The 22,956-nt window shown below is 50.5% G+C and overlaps 2 protein-coding genes across 2 annotated transcripts; one reads left to right on the forward strand and one right to left on the reverse strand.

Annotated features, from left to right (window-relative positions):
* Abcf2 (ATP binding cassette subfamily F member 2) lies at positions 1–10,649 on the reverse strand. The gene is made up of 14 exons (XM_051152175.1): positions 10,441–10,649; positions 8,589–8,801; positions 7,985–8,167; positions 7,736–7,907; positions 6,994–7,089; positions 5,796–5,898; positions 3,991–4,086; positions 3,658–3,777; positions 3,485–3,574; positions 3,109–3,219; positions 2,435–2,497; positions 2,088–2,216; positions 1,391–1,594; positions 1–690 (listed from the first exon to the last, which is right to left on the reverse strand). Exons 1-14 carry the CDS (start codon positions 10,607–10,609, stop codon positions 553–555), a joined length of 1,887 nt encoding a protein of 628 aa, XP_051008132.1. The 5' UTR covers positions 10,610–10,649; the 3' UTR covers positions 1–552.
* A 7,849-nt stretch (positions 10,650–18,498) lies between these two features.
* Positions 18,499–22,909, forward strand: Chpf2 (chondroitin polymerizing factor 2). The gene is made up of 4 exons (XM_051152177.1): positions 18,499–18,848; positions 19,258–19,822; positions 20,491–20,673; positions 21,459–22,909. The coding sequence occupies exons 1-4, from the start codon at positions 18,586–18,588 to the stop codon at positions 22,758–22,760; spliced, it is 2,313 nt and encodes a 770-aa protein (XP_051008134.1). The 5' UTR covers positions 18,499–18,585; the 3' UTR covers positions 22,761–22,909.
* Positions 22,910–22,956: the final 47 nt, after the last annotated feature.

The following is a 22,956-nucleotide window of genomic DNA, read 5'->3' on the forward strand; positions in this document are numbered from 1 at the left end:
AAGGCTCAGAGACCCAGGAAGGAGGGGAGTGTAGCTTCCTCCTTCTTTATTGGACACTTTGTAGATGACACAGATCTACAGATCTACAATGTTAAATAATTATTAAAATACGGACCAGGACTAAGGCCTTGGCCCAGAGCTCCAAACCAGAAGCAATCAGGAATGGGGGTGATGGGCTGGCGGTATTCCTCCAACATCACCTAAACCCATAAAATGAGGCTCTTGAATCCTTCCAGGGCCCGACCAGGGCTTGGGCCCTTGGGTTAACCCAGGTACCCCTGGCTGCATCTCTCAGGGCAAGGTAACCAGCAAGGGTCTGGAGGGAACAGCCAGCTGAGTCCAGACAGACAGACCCAAATGGAAGGAGGGTGGGGAACGGACAGGTGCTGTCCAGCTGGAGATAAGATGCAGCGAAGGCAGGCTGAGGGGAGAGATTAGGGGCAGTATTGCAGCAAGGCGGGAGTGCAGCCCCAGGGTCCTGTCCTGAGTGGCTGGTCAGGTGTCAGCTGGCAGTCTCCAGGTGGCATTCCTGACCCAAGCCTGGCTGAGGGCTCACACGTTGTGGGTCCTCTTGGTGAGCTGGGGCTCCTCGTCTACAAGCTTGGACTTGAGGTGCTCCTTGTAGGCCAGGATGTCTCCAGGCCACTTGGTGATTGTCTGCTTCTCACAGACCCAAATCTCTTTCGCAACCTGGAAGCAGATGTGTTGGACTTGATCTGGCCAGTCCTAGCACCTCCCACCAGCAGCACTGTCCTGGGCTTCCTGAGGCCTCACCCTACCACACCCAGCTACTCACACTGCCTACATAGGTTCCTTGGGACACCTTACCTGGAGCACTAGAAGCACATTCTAGAACTTTCCTACTTGGATCCTGCTGTGTCACCTCCCTCCTGTCAGGTCCCCAGCAGGCTCCAGATCTCTTCAGAGGCTTCAGGAGCCACTCACTTTTCTACCCTAGCTGCTGCTTCTTTTGTTTGTTGTTTTAAGACAGGGTCTCTTTGTATAATAGCCTTCACTGTCCTGGACTCTTAGACCAGGCTGGCCTTGAACTCACAGCAATCCGCCTGCCTCTGCTTCCTGAGTGCTGGGATTAAAGGTGCGCACCACCACACCCAGCTACCCTAGCTTCTTTAGAAGCCCTGAAACGGCCAGTAGCCTTTCCTCCTCCTCCTCCTCTCAATCCAGCTCCTTCTTACTACAAAGCATTTAACTACTACTCTCACAAAATGATGAGGTCTGGCTGTCTCCAGACCACATGGACCCAAGCCCCTTCTCTGACCTTAGCAAACGTTGCTCTGCCCTCTACGTGCCATAGCTGTGCTTCACGCAACCTTCTACCCGTATATTCCAGCGCTGTGTGCTATGCGCTCTGCCTCAGGCCACGGCTCACCTGCTGGATGAGTCTGAAGTCATGGCTGACTAGCATCATGCCACCCTCAAACTCATTGATGGCATCTGCCAGTGCATCAATGGTCTCGATGTCCAGGTGATTGGTAGGCTCGTCCAGAAAGAGCATGTGAGGATTCTGCCAGGCCAGCCAGGCCAGACACACTCGGCACTTCTGCCCATCCGACAGGTTCCGGATTGGGCTCACCTAGGGGAACCATGACATAAGGACTTAGTGTTACACTTGCCATGCATCATGGGACTTCTTTCCTCTCTCTGGCTCCTGTTACCACTACAGCCTTTTTTTTTCCTTCTGCAAGACATGAGTTTGGCATGACCCAAGATCATACAGCAAGACCATGGCCAGGCCATTAGTCCTGAGCCCTGATGAGGGATACCTACCTGGTCATGACCACTCAGCATGAGTCCTGACGCAACAGCACGATCAGGTAACCCTTTGGTTTCCTGTCTGTGCTCTAGGTTGCAGTTCCCTTTGCTTTCTTCTCAAGCACTCTGGCTCAAGCCTGTCGCAGTCCCAGTCACTGTCCTTACCCCACAACCTGAGTACATGACACTATAGAGGAAAGGACTAGAGGAGACGCTGGGATCGCCTCTAAACCTAGGTGTGAGGACAGTGTCTCTTAACCCTCTGGCCACTGCCTATGAACCATCTTGGGTCCTTCCCACCCCCCCTCTTTCACCTGCTGTTTCCCAGTGAGGCCGTATCTGCCAATGATCTTCCTCATCTCCTCCTTCTCCTTGATCTCTGGGTAGCACTTCATCATGTACTCCAATGGTGAAAGGTCCAGGTCCAGCTGCTCCTGTAAGTGCTGCAGAGAAAGCAAGACCACCACGTTTGAGGAGAACCTCCTCCAAAAGGCCTCTTGGCGTGACAGGGGCCTACCCTAAAAGGGACCTGCGTCAGGAGCCCACCAGACACTTGCTCAGGATCCAAGAAGCAGGGAGGAGCTCTGTTCCTAGAGGAGGGACTTGGAAGGATATGATCCCTTCTTTAGCCTCACCCCCAACCTTGACCCCGGGTCTGTACCTGATGGTAACGCCCTATCTTCACATGAGAATGTTTCCGGATCATTCCATCGGTAGGCAGAAGCTAAGAAAGAATATTAAGCATAATTACGGGAGTGAAAAGGAAGCCAAGACAGAATCAAACGCAGGAACACCGAGCAGGGCTCAAACAACGTCCTCACTAACACACAGACTGCCACCCAGGCACACTTGAGTGTTGGGAGGGTGGAGCATATCTCAGTGGAAAAAGGCACTGGCTACCACGCTTGACAACCTGAGCTGGTCTGGAACCCACGCCCCCAAGTTGTCCTCTACCACCACACATGAATGTGTACACAATAAAACAAATGTAAAAGTATATATTTAGGAAGATTCACTAAAACAGACCCTTAAGGCGAAGGCACACAGTAGCTTTCTAGGTGGACATGAAAGGTCTGCTGTACAATACATCAGTAAGGCATCTGATGCAGGCACAACACACATGCTCTCCAAAGAAACCCCATTGTATCGGCGCCTCTAGAGCCTACCTTAGTTACCTTCACACGCATGCATTCACATGCATTCTGGTCATACAGACCCCTCCCCACCTCCCAGTCCCTCCAGGTGGCTCACTCAACCACCAAGGCACACATACACTCCCTTCTTCTTTAACAGAGGTAGCAGTAGAAGCCGTGATATTCCACCTTAGCACCATACCTCTCCAGTTAGCAGCTTCAAAAGAGTGGACTTCCCCGCACCGTTGGGTCCTACCAGAGCCACTCGTGTGTCAAGGTCAATGCCAAACTCTAGATTATTGTAGATGCAAGGCTGAAGTGGGTAAAGAGAGAGATAGACAAAGGCTAGAGCTTGGATCTACTCTGCCCTGCACGCCAACCCCATAGGTGGGAAGAACAGAGAAGGGAATTACTGTCAAAACTGATCTTAGCCCTCTGCTTCCATCTGCTAAACCTGATATTCGTCTCCTGGCAAAAGTCAGCAGGAATGAATGAAGCAGGGGAAAGGGCCCATGCATGTGCACCCGGCCTCCTAGCTGCACATAGGCTATTGTGCATTCGCTCTGGCCTACACTCACCCCGTCCTTTGTGTACTTGAAGCTCACGTTCTGCACCATGATGACCGGTGGTGGGATCTTACCACACGGTGGGAAATAAAATGACAGCGTCTAAGAAGAGGAGGCATTTTCAAGTCAGTACTTTTTTTTAAACCCATGCTTCAGCCACCTAACCACACCCCATCAGACCTCACCTTGTCACTCACAACCCTTTCTGTCAGCCCTGATGCCATCATTTTCTGTAGTGTTTTCTCTTTGCTCTGAGCCTGCCGGGCCAGCTTGGCACTGCCATGACCAAACCTGGCAATGTAGTTCTGCAAGAGACCAGAAGGGGGACTGGAGTGAGTAAGAGAGACAGGAGGGGGAGGGGGCTTGAAGTATGTACAGACCAGAAGGGGGCTTGAGGTACCCATAGGAAACCAGAAGCACAGCTCAAACCTAGAGTAAGAAATGACGTACTTCTCCCCAGCCTCCTCCATCCCCCGTGCTTTCCGATGCAGTAGAGAAGGGCAGCACAGCATCCCTACCTTCATGTGTGCGATCTGGTCCTGTTCCCAGTGGAACCTCTTCATCTGGTTCTCCTCTAGCTCCAGCCGTGTCTTTACATACTGATCGTAGTTACCCTGTGGGGAGAGGTCCCAGGTGGCAGCTTTACCCAGGGCTCCGTCCTGGGCACTCACTCAGGTTAGAGGTGACAGCATCACTGACTGGCTTCTGCTCTAAATCTGAGCAGTAAGAAGAGAGAAACTAGATGGGCATGGTGGTGCACGTCTTTAATCTCAGCTCTAGGGAGGCAGAGGCAGGCAGATCTGAGTTTGGGGCCAGCCTGGTCTACAAAGTGAGTCCAGGACAACCAAGGCTACACAGAGAAACCCTGTCCTTAAAAAACTAAACCAGAAGAGAGGAACTGCATTAAAGTGGAACATGCTAACCTAGAGCCTATTGCTTATTTTTGCAGTGCTGAGGGCAGAACCCAGGGCATGTCATGTTAGGTCATGCTACAGCCCAACCTGGAATGTATGAATGTATATATATTTTCAATTCCATGCCTCTTGCTCAGCTAGGCCAAGCCAGGTTCCATGACAAATCCTACAGTTAACCAGAAGGGCACAGTATCAGCAGAAGCCCTGAACACAGACATGCTGACACCATGTAGCTCAGGCCCTCAACTACCCCCTATTGCCCACACCAGAGGCCAGTGCCATTTATGGATAAGGATTGTCCCCCACAAGGGAAAACAAGCCAACTGGATGTAGGGTCTTACTTGAATTGGATTGCCAAGGTTTCTGTCTTAACCAAACAAAGCCCAAGACTCAAGCTAGCCATCCCTTAAAGAGACCTACAAACAACTCCCATGTACACAACAACCATACTATACAGTCTAAGGAGGCAGACTACATACTCATTGACCAAGAATAGAATGATTATTAGGAATTACTGAAGAGTGGTTGGAGATGACTCAGTGGCTAAGAGCACTGGCTACTCTTCCAAAGGACCTGGGTTCCATTCTCAGCACCCACATGGCCATCTTCTGGCCTCCTTGGGCACTGCACATGTGAGGTGCATAAATACTCATGTAGGCAATGCACACCCATACACATAAAAACTTAAGATTCAGGACAATCAAGATAAAGAATGCATCTATATGTGGTATTTTCTACAAAGGATTGCAAATATACAGTTTTGGAAGGTAATATTAATGCTCCACAGTAACTGTGGAAACAGTCTATTTTCCCTTTTCCCATCTGAGACAGATGCGCACTGTGGAATCAGGCTGGTGTGACCCTTACACTTCAGCCAATACAGTGCCGGGGTCATGTAGGGTCAACCACACCTGATTCAATTTTTTAAAATAAAATTTTATTAAATTTTTCTTTACTTAGTGGTATGTGTGTGTTCATTAGATTCCCAGCATCCACACCAGGTGCTCACAACTGCCTCGAACTCCAGCTCCAGAGGATCAATACCTCTGGTCTGAGCAGGCACCTGCACTCATCCACACAAACCCAATTAAAAATAGTAATAAAGCCAAATATTGTAAAAAATAACTAGGCACAACAGGGACACTGCTGAGATGCTAATTTATCTTCCTGTGTGCACCACGCTCTCACAACAGTGAAGGCAGAGCACACAGGCTACAACAGGATCAGGGCCTTCCTCAGGCACTGAGGGAAACCAACTTCTTTGCTCTAAGGCAAGCACACACACAGAATAGATGTCAGAAGCAAAGGCTTTGGGACTAAGATAAAATGTGCTGCAGAACCGTCTTTAAAGAGCTATTTTAGTTTTTAATGACAAAGGACTAGCAAGCGCGGGTGCCAGGCCCACTCACCGTGTAGTACTTCAGCTTCTTGTTGTGCATGTGGATGATGTTGGTGCAAACTCCATTCAGAAAGTCCTGGGAGTGAGACACAAGGACCAGGATGCGCTTGAAACTGCAAAGCCAAAGAGCCAATCAGAAAGGTCCCAAGCCAGAGTTGGGCCACAAAAAGCTACAGAGCCAGACCCAAGTGCCCTGCAGCTCCTGTAGCCAGCAGGGACCTAGGTGACACTGCATTCTCTCAGAGGGCTGGGGGGGGGGGGGGGGGGGTGCTGGAATCTTTCAGTGGTAAGACAGTTTGAACCACAGCCTACTGTTCTGCAAACAGAACAGAACAGAGTAGAGATGGTAGTAGTAGTGATGCCAACAGTCTGTAGATACAAGTATTTTAATAAAAGGTATCCATACCATGGGTGGGGCCAACCCAAACAAATTCAGTAAGAGAAACATAAGCCCCCGCACCCCCCCCAAGCTCTTTTTTTTTTAGTTTTTATTTTTCGAGACAAGGTTTCCCTGTGTAACAGCTCTGGCTGTCCTAGACTCACTTTGTAGACCAGGCTGGCCTCAAACTCACAGCAATCCGCCTGCCTCTGTCTCCCAAGTGCTGGGATTAAAGGTGTGTGCCACCACCACCCGGCCCACCCAGGGTTCTTGTGTAGTTTGGCTGTCCTGGATCTCCCTTCATAGATCAGGCTGGCCTTGAACTCAAAAGAGATCCACCTGCCTCTGCCTCCCAAGTGCTGGGATTAAAGGTGTGTGCCCACCATAAGCCCTTTTGAAGAGAGCAGTAAGGTAGATGCTACTGTTTCCTTCCAAAGCTGAGACAATATTCTGAGTCTTTCAGTTCTTAAGTTTATAAAAGAACCACATCCATATTTGCTATTATTTTTCTTTCTCACCATCGTTTCATAAATTTAAGCATTAGGCTCACTTTACATGATTTCATGTACACTTATATACACATGCACACCCCCCACCACAATTAAACAAAAGGCTCATATAATTCAGATTACAAAAGAAAAATATCCCCAAATCCAAAAACACCCCAATGAACAAAAAGGACCACTCTAACTGTACTTGGCACTGGCCACACCTGGCCTGACTCTGGCCTCCTTTCACACATTCTCAACAAGGCAGTTTCTGGGCGCCCATTTCCATTGTACTCTGCTCCCGATGCCCCGGGACGGCAGCTCCCAGCCCCAGCCCTTACGTCTTAAGCTCCTCTTCTAGCCACACACAAGCATCCAGGTCCAGGTGGTTGGTAGGCTCGTCCAGGAGCAGCATGAAGGGCCGGATAAAGAGGGCTCTGAAGGACACAAAAGGAAACAGAGGCATTCTAGATGCTGAATGGAGGGTGCAGCTTTCCTGCCACAATGCTGGTCAGGACTGGACGGAATCCTTAAGCCTATCTGTTTTCTACCTCAGAGGCAGAAAACTGTACTACAACGCAGAACTCTGCTAGCAAAATTACCCATCGATACCTCCAGAGTCATGAACCGAAACAAGACTTTTCTGTTTATAAAGTGTGCAGCCTCGGATACTCCCTTTTAGGGAGGGGCACCAGCATAGTGCTGGACTACAGAAACTCACTTTATGCACAGGTGTACAGAGGTAAAAAGGACCGATGACATTAATGCTGTCTAATATTTTACTATCATAAAAACTAGCAGGACAGAAACACAAAAGGCACGAAGGGCCTGTACTATTTTACTTAGGTCTGCTTAGAGTGCTACTGGACCATGTGCTAACATCCCAACCCTGAGCAAGCATTTTTGGGTACTTCAGCCAACACCATCTAGTCCATACAACCATCCATGCCACATCACTGAGGGCTGTCTCTCTGCACACACTGAACATGACGCCTGCTCTACACAGCTACCAGAGTGAACATTCCACTCTGAGAGATTGGGGAGGGGAGGGGGCAAGGGATGAGGGCGAGGGAGGAAGCCCACCTAGCAAGAGCAACTCTCATCCGCCAGCCACCACTGAAGTCTTTCAGCTTCTTGCGCTGCATAGCAGGTGTGAAACCCAATCCGTGTAAGATCCTTGAGGCCCTCATCTCGGCTTTGTCGGCGTCCAGCTCTTCCAGCCGCTCATAGAGTTCCATGAGCTTCTCACACTCCGCTGTGGGCAGCACATGACCATCAGCACCCTGCGGATCCCAGGAGGAAGGCCAGCCCACCCTGGATGCGGAGCCATACCATCCTCATGAGCTAACCGCTCGGCCTCCCTCTCCAGCATGGCCCGCTCTGTGTCCACCTCCATCACACACTGCAAGGGTGTCTTCTCGCTGGGAGGCATCTCACGGGTCAGGTGGTAGATGTCGATGTGCTCGGGGATGGGCACTTCACGTTTCCCGATAGCAGAGAGCAGCATGGACTTTCCTGAGAGGGTGACAGGAAGACAGTCAACCATGGTATCACCATTCTTTTGCACCTGTTCATAATGGGCAAACCAGGATCCCCATTCTCAAGTGCCTTCCTTCCTTTAGCTCACTCAAATCCCACTATCCTCTGTTCTCAGGACTCCCCCAATTCCTCTTCAGGTCTTGTCCTACTGCGCCTGTGAAGTCCTATTCATTTATAAAGGCTCCCCACTCCCGTTTCCCCTACCAAGTCTCTAGCACATGATACTAGCACATGTCACAAGCTCCTAACATGGTACTTACTACACACAGCCTGTGACCCAGGCAGGTCTGGTCCCCACTCACAGAATAAATCTCTTGCTTTGCTAGTACTAAATATATACTGAGTGACAGACAAGGCAAGGAAAAGAAAGGCCTAGTTCCCCCTGTAAGGGTCTCACCAATTCCATTTAAGCCAATGAGGCCATAACGACGGCCTGAGTTTAACTCCAGTTTGGTGTCACTGAGTAGCTCTTGACCATGAAAGGTGAGTGAGAGGTTGATGATGTGGACGTCAGTACTGTTGGGGTGAGAGGCCAGGACACCAGTGACAGCTCGAGCAGCAGCTTTCTTCATCTCAAAGTCCTCTAGCTCCTTGGTCAGCAAATCCACTTCTGGGACAGAAATGTAATTTGGGAAGGGGCTGTGAGAAAGACTCCGATTTGGGTCAAACTGGCAGACGGCCACAGACTCAAGAGTTCGAGAGCTTCATACCCAATGCACATGACACAGACTCCCCTAACACCCTACTTTCACAGACAAGTTTTACTTTGTAACCTTTCTAAGCTCCCTTGTCCTTCCAGTGTCCTTTCCTCCCCACTGTTCCCCTCCTTCTCCATCTTCCATAACTCTGGCCAGGGATAAAACTTCCCCATGGCCTCAGCTGGGTATGGTGGCACACACCTGTAATCCCAGCACTCAGGAGGCAGTGAGGCCAGCCTGGTCTACAAAGAGAGTTCCAGGACAGCTTGGGATGTTACACAGAGAAATCCTGTCTCCAAAACAAAAAACAAACAAATGACAACAAAAAGCCTTAATTCCATCAAAGATGGACCCAGAAGCCGGGCGTGGTGACACACGCCTTTAATCCCAGAACTCAGGAGGCAGAGGCAGGGAGATCACTGTGAGTTCAAGGCCAGCCTGGTCTACAAAGCAAGTCTAGGACAGCCAAGGCTACACAGAGAAACCTTGTCTCGAAAAACCAAGAAACAAAACAAACAAAAAAGAGATGGACCCAGAAATACAAGAAGAAATAAACTTTTTCCTTTCAAGTTAGTTTTGGTCAGAGTGTTTTGTGACCACAACAGCAGAGAAAGGAAACTTTCTGAGGGCAAATTATGTTTATAGTGTGAAGAGTAGCATTATCTAGTATGGAAAAATACTCAACAAATCCCCAAAACATAAATAGCAAGGCTACAGCTATATTCTAAGGAAAATTACATAAAACAATATGTAACAATAAGTTATTTGCTTTAGTATAGTCACTATCCCTGTGACATTAGGAGTACCGTACTGTGGGGGCGCTGGAGTTGACTCAATGGTTAAGAGCACTGGCTGGTCTTCCAAAGGACCTGGGTTCAATTCCCAGCACCCACATGACAGTTCACAACTGTCTATAATACTTGTTCCACGGGATCTGACATCCTCACACACACCCACAAATCTTCATAAAATAAAGTTTTAACTAAGATAAGTAAATAAGTAAAGTGCTATATGGAATATATGATACATATATATATCTCACACACACATATGTGCTATATGGTAGTGGGGGCTCATGCCTTTAATCCCAGTACTGGGGGCGGGGGGCAAAAAGCACCATATGGTAAAACCTAACCAACCCACGATTATAGGTAAAAAAGCAAAACAAAAACAAACAACAGTAAAATAGCAGTTGCCTTCTCTTTTTATCGTCCACTGCAGCAAGGTAGATCAATTCCTATTTGTGTTTGACCTTGAATTCAGTTTTTTTGATCGGTAACAAGGTGGCACTATCTTTAACTCTATTAAGAGTTTGATTGTCACTAAGTTTCATGTTATATAAAGACATACGTCTGTAGGCTTTTTATTTAGTAAAAAAGGAAAAAGAAAAAAAAAACAAAAGAAAACAAAAAACAAACAAACAAACCCAGGCTTGCCTCAAAGCTCTCCATCTTTGTACATTAGTTTCCTGAATGTCCGGATTAAAGGCCTGTGCATCTGCATCCAGATTTTTGACTGAAGCAGCCAGCTCAGGAAATTCACCCAACGCACCTCCATCACCTGTAGTCTCTCTGCCATTGGCCTCCTCATTTTTCTCCTCTGCCACCTGAGGCTCTGTGACAGCATCTCCATTTTCTTCATGTCCCTTTCTGGGCCGCTGTCGAGCTTTGGCAGCTTCCTTCTTTTTGGCTGCCTTCTTCTTGGCCAGGTCGGAAGGCATGGTGATGAGCCACAGGGGTACTGACTGTTCTTTCAGGAGTCTGAATAGCAAACAGAAGCGCCAGAACACTAAACTAACCGGTAAGTACGTCTAGAGAGCCGCACGTATCCCATTCCTCTTTGGAATTTTCCTATCAAGCCTCTGGTGCCCCGCTCTCGTCCCTGCCAACTTTGTCCGGGTTTCCCGCACTCTCGACCGCTCTCCCAGCCTCATCTCCTCCCTCAGGGCTCGCGCGCCAAACCCCGCCGCCCGCTTCACTAGGATGCGCTCTTCCCCCGGGGCCTTTAGTGAAGGACCGCTCTGCCACTCGTCTCCAGTTTCCGAACTTGGCGCTCGCGCACCTCAGCCGGCCGCCTCCTTGTCGGCTCTTCGCCGGGAGTTCGTCCCGGACCTCCTTTCGGTCCCCTCCCTTCCACCCCACCGACTGATGCGAGGTTTCCCTCCGGGAGCTACGCGTCCTCCCCGGCGGGTCCCTAAGGGTCTCCGCGATCGCTGCCCCTCACCTCCCCCACACCCCGCTCGCCGGCGTCTCTGCCCGGGCCACCAGTTCTTTTCCCTTTCGGCCCTTTCCATCCCGACCCTGATCTCTCTTCCGCTTCTCCTCCCGCTTCCTGCTCACGGGTCCGCACTCTCCTCCCCTCCGGCGCCCCTTCCCCCTCAACTCACGGGGCCTCGCCGCTCGGCCTCTGTCGCAACAGAGCTGCTCCTTGAGCTCCTCCGCGTGCGGCCGGCTCGCTAGCCAATCACGGGCCCGGGCGGCCCTTGGCGCGCTGCCGCGAGGGTTCTTGGTAAATGTAGTTTTCCAGTCATAACAACTTAAGGCGGGACTCTCTTCAAGAACTACCACGAATCCCAGGTGTTGCGCGGTTCTAGAGACGTCATCAGAACGCGCGAGGCTCCGGCTTCAGGGGAGGATTAGAGTACAAGAGTCCCGACCCAGCAGGCGGATTTGAAGAACTGGAAACTGCAAATCCCAGATTGCTCCTCGGAGACGGGGGGCTGGTCTTGCAGACGGTACCCCACCTTTCTCAGATAAGTTTACCCGGCTGCCCAACTGGTTTAACCAGCAGGGAGTAGGACTACGCTTCCCAGCATGCATTCTAAGAGAGCCGGTCCAAACAATAGAAGAGAGGTAGAGGGGAAAAAAGGAAGAATGAGGTGCCAGTGGGCAAAGGCGACACTCATAGTGCAGTAGCCCGTCCCTTCGCAGACCACGCCACCAGAGCTCTGCTTGAAAAAGGCATCCTTAGTTTTCATGGAACCGAAAGTGCAGAGCCTCATCCATCACTGACCAAACTTTTAGAAAGTGCCAGACGTGGTTCTGCACCTTGGCACCTTAGTTAAGAGTTTGCTGGGTTCCACCAGAGCCATGTGTTTTATTTATAGCGTGCTGCAAAGAGTCTAAAGTGGCCCCACTTTAATGAGTTTAGCTCTATAGACACCTAACTATGACTTGTTTCATTTCTTCTGAGTCTCACTATCTAAACTCTAACAGACTTGGTGTTAGGTACATTATAAACTAGATTTGTAGCCTCAAAAACAAGGCAACTCTTTATGAGCTTTGTTACCTCTCCAGGCTCCTGTCCTTGCTTATTACTGGTGACATTGGAGGAAGAAACCCTGTCTGAGGGTTGTCGGGGTGGGGGGGAAGCGAGTTATTTTTTGGAGGACCCTCCCTCTCCCCTCCCCACCGCATGCTTTATTTCTTCTGAATGTGCTGTTCCTTACATTACATGTAGTTTAAAGAATAGACCCAAAGTTGTATCTTCAGCGCTGGAAAGAAACAAGACTTTCTGAATTGTCAGGAATATTACAAGATTACTATCTAAGTAATCTTTTTGGTAATGAACAAAAAATGTACTATTGCCTTTTTTGTTGTTGTTGTTTTGTTTTTTGTATTTCAAGACAGGGTTTCTCTGTGTAGCCTCGACTGTCCTGGACTCGCTTTATAGACCAGGCTGGCCTCGAACTCACAGAGATCCACCTGCCTCTGCCTCCCCGGTGCTGGGATTAAAGGCGTGCACCACCACTGCCCGGCAGTACTATTGCCTTTTAAGTAGGTCATGGTTTGATTCCCAGTACCTCCACCAGCTGGGTCACAACTGCCTGTGAATGCAGTTTCAGGAGATCTGATGCCCTTTTCTGGCCTCTGCAGGCATTAGCACACACGTGGTAAACATAGAAACAAGCAGGTCTGGGATGTGGGGCAGGGATGCACATCCACACACCCACACCACAGCCAAAAAAAAAAAAAAAAAAAAAAAAAGTAAATGGAAAAGGGCCTTTCAATCACATAGACAGGACAATGCAGCTCAGGAAGCCGTCTGTTCCAGAAACTAAGACATGGTAAAACAGCTGCCTACCTATGTCCACCACTACCCCCTGAGAAATGCTTTTTCTTTCTTTTTTTTTAAAATAAGATTTATTAATTTTAAAATTATGTATACAGTGCTCTGCATGCATGTACACTTACTCACCAGAAGAGGGCAGCAGATCACATTCTAGATGGTTATGGGCCACCATGTGGTTGCTGGGAATTAAACTCAGGACCTCTGGAAGAGGAGTCAGTGCTCTTAACCTCTGAGCCATCTCTCCAGCCACAAAATGCTTTTTCTTTACAGTGTTCCTTTTTGAGTCCAATGTCCAGCTCTGCCTTTGATGATGTCCTCAGTTTACTCTATCGTGACTGTCTTCACTACTCTCTGTGCCTTATTGGAATTTATTCGATAGAGACGACAATGACTGGGGAGGTCAGAGAAAGATTCCTATAACAATAAGACTCAAGAGGCTGGACCTGGTGGTGCACGCCTGTAATCCCAGCACTTGGGAGGCAGAGGCAAGGGGATCTCTGTGAGTTCAAGGCCAGCCTGGTCTACAAAGCAAGTCCAGGAAAGCCAAGGCTACACAGAGAAACCCTGTCTGGAGAAACCAACCAGCCAAACAAACAAACAAAAAGACTCACCTTTCCCCCCACCATAATAGAAATAGCTTTCCTCCTTGATTGTCAAAGATATGTCATCTAAACGCCATTGACCATGGCCTAGAATAATCTCCACCAGTTGAATAGTACTGTTGGCATTTTACACAGCCGAAGTAAGCATACACACATTACAACATAGCAAGGAAGCCTTATTCAGGGATGATAAATACAGTCACCCTTGACCACAGGGCACAAGAGTATATGAGTGCACTCAAGGGTCCAGAGTATTTCTTGGGCTACCTTTGTGCATTCTAAGGGGGAGGGGCTGGCTACTAAGGCGTGTAATGTGAGTGGTTCTCTTATTTTGACAGATTTGAGTTACATAAACTTTTGCTCACTGTACATGCCCATTCCCATGATGCATCTGATCTTTAAACTTGTATTGTTTATTTTTTTTTGTTTTTTGTTTTTGCTTTGTTTTTTGTTGTTTGAGGCAGGGTTTCTTTATGTCATCCTGACTGTCTGGTCTTGACTTGTAAACCAGGCTGGCCTTGAACTCACAGAGATCCACCTGCTTCTGCCTCCCAAGTGCTATCTCATGCCTCACCCTTTCTTGGCAGCATTTGTTTTTGTTTTCCTTTTCATTTTGGTTGAGTTGCGTTAGTTTTTTTGAGTCAGGGTTTTCCTGTTGGCTGTCCTAACCAGGCTTTCCTTAACTTTACAGAGATCCACCTGCCACTCCTTTCCAGTGCTGGCTTTAAAGGCATGTGCCTGGCATTATTTTTGTTTTCTTTCTTTTTAAAAAAGATTTATTTATTGTGGTGGCTCACGCCTTTAATCCCAGCACTCCGGAGGCAGAGGCAGGCAGATCACTGTGAGTTTGAGGCCAGCCTGGACTACAAAGCGATTCTAGAACAGCTACACAGAGAAACCCTGTCTCGAAAAACCAAAAAAAATAATGATAATAATAATTTTTTGTCTATATAAGCACTTTATTTGCATTTATGCCTGCATGACAGAAGAGAACATCAGATTTCCTTATAGATGGTTATAAGCCACCATGCAGTTGTTGGGAATTGAACTCAGGACCTCTGAATGAACAGCCAGTGCTCTTAACTGCTGAGCCATCTCTCTAGACCCTATTTTTGATTTCTTGACTAAAATGAGATAGAATCTCAATGTAATTTGGTTTGCATAGCTAAAAAAAAAAGTTAATTTTCCCCAAATGTTTATTGGGCGTTTGTGCTTTTTTGAGAGCTGTCTGTTGAGTTCACTTGCCCATTTATTTATAAGCCTGTTTGTTCCTTTGATGTTTAATTATTTGTTCTTTATATATTCCATATATTAAACTTGTATCAGACAAATACCTGGCAAAAATTCTCTCCTGTTTTTCTGGCCTCCCTTCATTCTGGTAATGATTCCTTTGCCGTGCAGGTTTGTCTTAATAGGATGGGATGTTACATGTTAGCTCTTGCCGCTGTTACAGACCAGCTGGGCATGATGGCACACGCCTTTAATCCCAGCACTCAGACGGCAGAGGCCGGTGGATCACTGTGAATTCAAGGCCAGGTCTACAAAGTGAGTCCGAGACAGCCAAGGCTACACAGAAAAACCCTGTCTTAAAAAAAAAAAAAGTAAAAATTTAAAAAACTAAACAGACCATGACATCCAGGTGCTAAGCGCCTTAGAAGAAGTGACCAAGGAGGCGAGGCTGTCACTTGGTACAGCATAACCACAGTGCTGTGATCAAATCCAGCTTCCCATTCAGAGTTTGACCTTGGGCGGAGTGCATCCTTTCCTCTGTGGAGAGAGACTGACCTAGTACAGTACTTGCCTGCTGTAGTCCTCAGAACGATGAAGTTAGTTCAATTCCAAGGTTTCTATTAGCCAAGTGAGTTCCATCAGGCTATCTGCATACACATAGCCCAGACACCCGAGCCCCCTGGGAGCCCTGTCTACAGCCATCTCTCAGCCTCATTCAGCATAGTGGCCACAAGCCTGTAAGAAGTTATAAGACAATAGCATTTATTTTTTGAGGATAATGATTCGTTGTACCATTTGTATGATCACATTTAATTCCCCCAGCAAATTCTGAGGTGGGTGTTGTTAGCACTGTTACCATTCTACACACAAGCTCCGATACAGTGCAAACCAAAACAAAACACTGCTGTTTAGAGGCAGTACAAGAATTTAAGGCTGGAATCTTCCACTTCTCTACCATCAGGTGCCACTGATGTAGCCACTCACAGTTGTGATATCCCACAAGTAAACAGTTGATAGGCAGTCTTCTTTAGAAAACTTACTAACTACGTGGATATTTTGTCATTCCTACCCAGAGTTAGGATCTTGTGCATGAAAAAGTCCTAGGGATGAGAGGAGAAGAGATAAAGGTGAAATACTGAAGTGTCACAAAAAGCCACAGTGCAACAAGAACTGACTATTGGTTCACGTTTGTCCTGGTTAGTTTTTTGGTCAACTTGACACAAGCTAGGGTCATCTGGGAAGAGGGAGCCTCCAGTGAGAACATACCCCATCATATTGCCTGTGGGAGCATTTTCTTGATTAGTGATGATGTGGGAGGGCCCAGCCCACTGTGGGCAGTGCCATCCCTAGGCAACTGGGCCTGAGTTGTATGAGAAAACAAACTGAGCAAGCCAGTAAGCAGGTTTCCTCCATGACCTCTGCTCGGCTCCTGCCTGCAGGTACCTGCCTTGGCTTCCACTGACAATAGACTTTGACCTATAATCCAAATAAACACCTTGCTCTCCCAAATTGCTTTTGGTCATAGTGTTTTATCACAGCAACAGAAAGTAAGCTAGGACAAAGCCTCTAGGAGTGGAGCTGTCCTTCCTGGGAGCCAAGTGCCATCTTTTCTTTCTAGCTCACCTTGGGTTGTTTTGTACTGGGTCCTAGCTGCCTTGGCCTTGGTAAGTCACTTTCCCACCCCACCCCCACCCCCTCCCCCCAGGGCCTGCACATGCTCTCTTCTTTGCCCAGAAAACTCTACTTTATGTCTGGATAAGCCTGAGACTTGGGATCTCAGCATGTCCACATTGCCAATCTAATGTAATTCTTCTTGATTTGGCTTCCCACCTAATTCTATACTTAAAAAAATAATGGCCAGATGTGGTGCCTTTAATTCCAGGACCCTGGAGGCAGAGGCAGCCGGATTGCTTTGAGTTTGAGGCCAGCTATTTGCGTGTGTGCATGCAACAAAACACCATTGTATGGATGTCAGAGGACAATTTGATGGAGTCAGTTCTCTCCTTTCACCAGGCATGGAGCTCAGGTCCTCAGTCTTGGTGGCAAGCACCATCACGGAGTGTGTGTCATCTGACTGGTCCTTCCTTAATTCTGTACTTTTCTGCCTTGAGACTCACCGTAGTGTGTTAGTGTCTACAAGTGTCTCAAGCTATTCTCACCACCTTCGAGCTACAGAGCAAGTTCCAGTCTAACCCAGGTCTGTTCGTTCCCGGCCACATGCCCCTATCTGAGGCTTGTGTACCTAGTACAGTTATGCATTGAAAATTCAGTAGAGAAACATTTCTTGAGCCGCTGAATAGGCGCTGGTGTTGAGCAGCCGATTTAGTTGAAGCGTGATCAGAAAAGGGGAGGGCATCTTTCTCAGAGCTAACAGGGTTGAGCTGAATTGGGGGATATATCTGGTGCAGTCAGGATGCACCCGCCTTGGCATTGAGAGCCTCAGCGTAGGAATCCAGCCGTGAACAGTAACCATAGAGAGCTCACGGCGGGAGCGAAGGGCCGGATGCGGTCACCATAGAGACGGGTGACTGACAGGCAGCGGAAGAGGAAGCCGAGGGCCGGGCTGTGAGGTGGCAGCGGCTGCAGATCCGAGCTCTTTGCCTCGCAACGGGGACGGCTCTCGGTCTCGTCACCCGCGAGGCGGCTCCGGTCTCCGCCTGGCCTGCCGTGGGGCTTGGGTGCCCCTGTCTCCCCTGACCGGCCTGAGAACCCGCTTGGTCCTGCCCTCCGCCGCCCGAGCTTGCTGAGCAAACCAGCTGGACGCGGGGCCTTCTCTGCAGTCCCGGGACGTAGGCGACTCATTTCTGTCTCCTGACGACCGCCTAGGACTCGCTTTGGGGCTTCTTCTGATTGCTGGCACGGGGCTGTGGTCGCCAAGGGAACTAGTAGGGCACTGGTGGCGCAGGCAGGCGTCCTGTTGGAAGGTGGTGAGCGTCTCCTGGCCTCCCCAGACCCCCGGGTTTCGCTAACTGCTGCTGTCTCCCGTGTTGCCTTTGCGTTATTTGGCTTCGTTTGATAACCTCTTGCTACAGCAAGAGCGACTGTAATTTGTTCCTGCTGCTCTTAGGAAGATGGCCTGCACAGCCTTGCAGGGCTGAGTGGGACGGCCTGCAAAATGGCTCCATCAGCCATTGCGCTCCTCTGAGAGGCCAGCTGTGCTGAGTCACCGTGGCCATCCCCCTCATTTGCGTGGGCAGATGTGTGTGCACCATGCGTGGCTGGTGATCTTAACTAACAAGGAGGGGATTCCAGAGCCTGTCGGTTTCTCGGACACTCCGGAGCAGGCTGGAAGGAGGCCCTGACCTCTGTGGCAGTAGTCCGTAGTCCCTCTTGGGCTAGGGCATCTGCAGGACAGGACAGGGTTCCAGAGGCAGGCCCCCGTGGTCGGACTGTTGTTTGGATGGTACATGTGCTTTTTACCCCAAGCCCTGCTTCATCATGTGCTGCTGACTTTTGAGTTAGGCCCATGCTTCAGATGGCTGTAGTCGGTTCGGGGTTAGGTTTGGCAGTATTGCACTTTCTTTCCTTTTTCTACTGGACTACAGACTGCGCTCCCAGTAGTGAGCGGCGTTGTTCACATAGACTTTAGGACTTTATTGAGGAGTGTATCAGCAACATGACCACTGAAGACCAGACGTAGGGCATTGGGAAGACTTCGTGGGGATGCTGGGCTGTTGCTAACCTCACTGACCTCAGGCTCTCTGGTGGGGCAACTGCTGGCCTGGGGCCCATCAACCTACTACTCACACTTGAGACTGTGCCCTGGGGGTACCCTTTGTCAGGGCCTGCCACCATGCGACTGAGCTCCCTGTTGACTCTGCTGCGGCCAGCGCTCCCCCTCATCCTGGGGCTGTCTTTGGGATGCAGCCTGAGCCTCCTGCAAGTATCCTGGATCCAGGGTGAGGGAGAAGATCCCTGTGTAGAGGCTGTGGGAAGGCCAGGAGGGCCACAGAATCCAGACTCAAAAACTGGGCTGGACCAAAGCGATGAAGACTTCAAACCCAGGATTGTCCCCTACTACAGGGATCCTAACAAGCCCTACAAGAAGGTGCTCAGGTGACGGTGATGTGCATAGTCCCCCAGACCTGACCCTCCTGCTACAGCTGTTTGCTGCTCTGTTTCTATTGGTGCTGTGTTAATTTCCTGGAAGCACTTGTCTTATTTCCTGTCTTGCTTTGCTCCTACTTTATCCCTCCCCAACTCTGAGAGGATCTCAGCCATTGGCATTAACATTCACTGTTCTTGAACAAAGCTGTACCTGCACTAACCCACTGAACATGCTTGACTAGTGCCTGCCTCCACCTGGTATCACCTGCCGTAGCTAGTTATTAGTGACGAGGGAGGAGGCCTGCCCCCTTTCCCAATCCCAGCTCGCTCATTCCTAGGGATATATGTCTTGGGCAGGCTGGTGCATGCTCCCTCAATGACTCAGGAGTTGACCCTTTACCTTCTGGTCTCCCCACAGGACGCGGTATATCCAGACAGAGCTGGGCTCTCGTGAGCGCTTGCTGGTGGCTGTCCTGACTTCCCGCGCCACACTGTCCACCCTGGCTGTGGCTGTTAACCGTACAGTGGCACATCACTTCCCTCGATTACTCTACTTCACAGGGCAGCGAGGGGCCCGGGCTCCCTCAGGGATGCAGGTGGTATCTCTTGGAGATGAGCGGCCTGCCTGGCTCATGTCAGAGACGCTGCGCCACCTTCACGCACACTTTGGGGCCGACTATGACTGGTTCTTCATCATGCAGGATGACACATATGTGCAGGCCCCCAGATTGGCAGCTCTTGCTGGTCACCTTAGCATCAACCAAGACTTGTACTTGGGCCATGCAGAGGAATTCATTGGTGCAGGCGAGCAGGCCCGGTACTGCCATGGCGGCTTTGGCTACCTGTTGTCACGGAGTCTCCTGTTGCGCCTGAGGCCCCATCTGGATGGCTGCCGAGGGGACATTCTCAGTGCCCGGCCTGATGAATGGCTTGGCCGCTGCCTCATCGACACTCTGGGCATCGGCTGTGTTTCACAGCACCAGGTGACAGCCCCTTCAGCGCAGTCCCAGTCCCCCAAAGCTTGGCAGTGACTGAGTGATTGCTGTCCAAACTGAATTCTTGAGACAATCCTTTTGTCCTTCCCAGACGCCAGCCTGCCCCTTCAGCTCTCCCTTGCTCACCTTACAGCCCCTGGGCCACCAAAAGTGCGTATCTTTAGGGACCCCTGAACAAGCCATAAAGATGCCTGAGCTCCTCACCGTCCTGGTCTGCTTCCCTCCCACCTCCCTTTCCACACTCAGTGCACATCACAGTTAGGGATGATGTGAAAAAGTTTTAGAGTTAGCAACCCACGGAAAGTGGAAAGCTCAGAGTCCCTCTACTAACCCAAGAGAGTGGCTCTGCTCTACCACAGAAGGCTGTGTGTCCCAGAGGCAGGCTGTCTTCTGTACCAGCCTACTGGGAGGTCCTATGACTGTATTCTCACTGAGCAGTGGGGTTCTTGGGGGAAGAGGATGTCCATAGTTGCCTGTTTGCTTTCTCATTTCCAAAATGTGGGCATTGGAAGTAGGAATGAAAGTTGGGGGAGCCACTGTATTTCTGTCCCTGCTTAAGCAGTAGCAGTGTAGGTGTGGCTGCTAAGGAGGGCCGTGGGAGCTTTGGGAATAACAGCTTATGTGTGCAGCATTGACTGTCCAATTGGTCCCTCTAGGGGCAACAGTATCGCTCCTTCGAGCTGGCCAAGAATAGGGACCCCGAGAAGGAGGGGAGCTCTGCTTTCCTGAGTGCCTTCACCGTTCACCCTGTCTCCGAGGGTTCCCTCATGTACCGGCTCCACAAACGCTTCAGCGCTCTGGAGTTGGAGCGGGCTTACAGCGAAATAGAACAACTGCAGGTGAGCTGTGGCAGTGAGCTGTGCCTGAGGGTCAAGGCTGGAAGGTTAGAGGGAGCTTGGGTGGGGCTTACAGGGAGCAGGCAGCTGAGCTGGGAGCCGGGCTGCTAAGGAAGAAAGAGGCCAACTTCCTAAATTTAAAACCATCACAAGGACAAGGGACCCTAGGGTTCAGGACACTGGGCTGACTTGAGTGCCATCAGATTTGTAGGTAAACTCCCAGGAGCTGCCTCCCAGCACTTGGGAGGCAGAGGCAGGTGGATCACTGTGAGTTCGAGGCCAACCTGGTCTGCAAAGCTAGTCCAGGACAGCCAAGGCTACACAGAGAAACCCTGTCTCGGAAAACAAACAAACAAAAAAGCCTCCCAGGAGCTTAACTCCCTACAGTAGTGTTCTCCTTTGAGACAACCCACGAAGTCCTAAGCTTCTAAAATTGTCCTGAAAGGCCCACAGGGTAGAAGGGAGGGGAATTCTGTAGTGTGGGGGTCATTAGAGGTGGGGTACACATTGGAATAAAGCTCAGACCATGAAGAGGATGTGAGTCCTGTGGGCACGGGAGTGAGTGTGTTGAGCTTTTTGTTTTGAGATCCACTTCTGCTAAGTACCGGATCCTTCTGAGGTTGGTATTCCTCATCTTCTGCCTGCACTACAGCGAAGACTGTTACGGGCAAGGGACTAGGTGGTTAGCCAGGCCTCTGCTGGTGGAACCCCAGGGCCTGGGCATCTACAACTAACTGGGTGGGCTCTCAAAACCAGCACTAATGTTGGTTGCATTCCCTCCAACTTAGGCTCAGATCCGGAACCTGACAGTGCTGACCCCTGAGGGGCAGGCAGGGCTGAGCTGGCCTGTGGGGCTCCCGGCCCCTTTCACACCACACTCTCGCTTCGAGGTGCTGGGCTGGGACTACTTCACAGAGCAGCACACCTTCGCCTGTGCAGATGGGGCTCCCAAATGCCCACTGCAGGGCGCTAGCAGGGCAGATGTGGGGGATGCCGTGGACACTGCTCTGGAGCAGCTCAATCGGCGCTATCAGCCCCGCCTGCGCTTCCAGAAGCAGCGGCTTCTCAACGGCTACAGGCGCTTTGACCCCTCGAGGGGCATGGAGTACACTCTCGACTTGCTGCTGGAAGCCGTGACTCAGCGAGGGCACCGACGCTCCCTGGCCCGCAGAGTGAGCCTGCTGCGGCCACTGAGCAGAGTGGAAATCCTGCCTATGCCCTATGTCACTGAGGCTACCCGGGTGCAGCTGGTGCTGCCGCTCCTGGTGGCTGAAGCGCCAGCTGCCCTGGCTTTTCTTGAGGCCTTTGCTGCCAGTGTTCTAGAGCCTCGAGAACATGCATTGCTCACCCTGCTGTTGGTTTATGGGCCTCGGGAAGGCCGCGGGGGCCCTGACCCATTTGTTGGGGTGAAGGCTGCAGCAGCCGAGTTAGAACGACGGTACCCTGGGGCGAGACTGGCCTGGCTTGCTGTGCGAGCAGAGGCCCCCTCGCAGGTGCGGCTCATGGACGTCATCTCCAAGAAACACCCGGTGGACACACTCTTCTTCCTTACCACGGTGTGGACAAGGCCTGGGTCGGAGGTCCTCAACCGTTGCAGGATGAATGCCATCTCGGGCTGGCAGGTCTTCTTTCCAGTCCACTTTCAGGAGTTCAACCCTGTTCTGTCATCACAGAGATCTCCCCCAGGTGTCCCTGGGGCTGGTCCCGATCCCCCATCCCCCGGTGTGGACCCTTCTCGTGGGGCTCCAGTCGGGGGCAGATTTGACCGGCAGGCATCGGCAGAGGGCTGCTTCTACAATGCCGACTATCTGGCAGCCCGTGCCCGGCTGGCTGGTGAACTGGCAGGCCAGGAAGAGGAGGAAGCCCTGGAGGGGCTGGAGGTGATGGATGTTTTCCTCCGGTTCTCAGGGCTCCACCTCTTTCGAGCCGTAGAGCCAGGGCTGGTGCAGAAGTTCTCCCTGCGGGACTGTAGCCCCCGGCTCAGTGAGGAACTGTACCACCGTTGTCGCCTCAGCAACCTGGAGGGGTTGGGGGCCCGTACCCAGCTGGCCATGGCTCTGTTTGAACAGGAGCAGGCCAATAGCACCTAGTGTCCCCACCCCTGTGTCTGCCATAGCCCCAGGAAGGGCAAGGCAAGGTGATGGACAGATGGAGGGCTGTCACTGTATTTTTTTTTAAATAAGAAATGATGTTATTAAAAGTATCTTCTGCCAAACTCTTTAGGTCTAGGGAGAGGGGTAAGAAGAAGAATCCAGGAGGGCTGTGGAGAATTTGCGGGTTCCGGTT

The sequence above is a fragment of the Acomys russatus genome, chromosome 10 (assembly GCF_903995435.1).
Source record: "Acomys russatus chromosome 10, mAcoRus1.1, whole genome shotgun sequence".
NCBI lineage: Eukaryota > Metazoa > Chordata > Mammalia > Rodentia > Muridae > Acomys > Acomys russatus.

Bases quoted from the DNA above. Each gene is read 5' to 3' on its own strand.
- Chpf2 (XM_051152177.1), top strand. From the start codon at position 18,586: ATGCGACTGAGCTCCCTGTTGACTCTGCTGCGGCCAGCGCTCCCCCTC. The intron at 18,849-19,257 runs GTGACGGTGATG...GTCTCCCCACAG, and splicing joins CCCTACAAGAAGGTGCTCAG to GACGCGGTATATCCAGACAG. The intron at 20,674-21,458 runs GTGAGCTGTGGC...CCTCCAACTTAG, and splicing joins GCGAAATAGAACAACTGCAG to GCTCAGATCCGGAACCTGAC.
- Abcf2 (XM_051152175.1), bottom strand. From the start codon at position 10,609: ATGCCTTCCGACCTGGCCAAGAAGAAGGCAGCCAAAAAGAAGGAAGCT. The intron at 3,575-3,657 runs GTGAGGTCTGAT...TCCTCTTCTTAG, and splicing joins AAAGGGTTGTGAGTGACAAG to ACGCTGTCATTTTATTTCCC. The intron at 691-1,390 runs GTGAGCCGTGGC...ATCTGCTTCCAG, and splicing joins ACTTCAGACTCATCCAGCAG to GTTGCGAAAGAGATTTGGGT.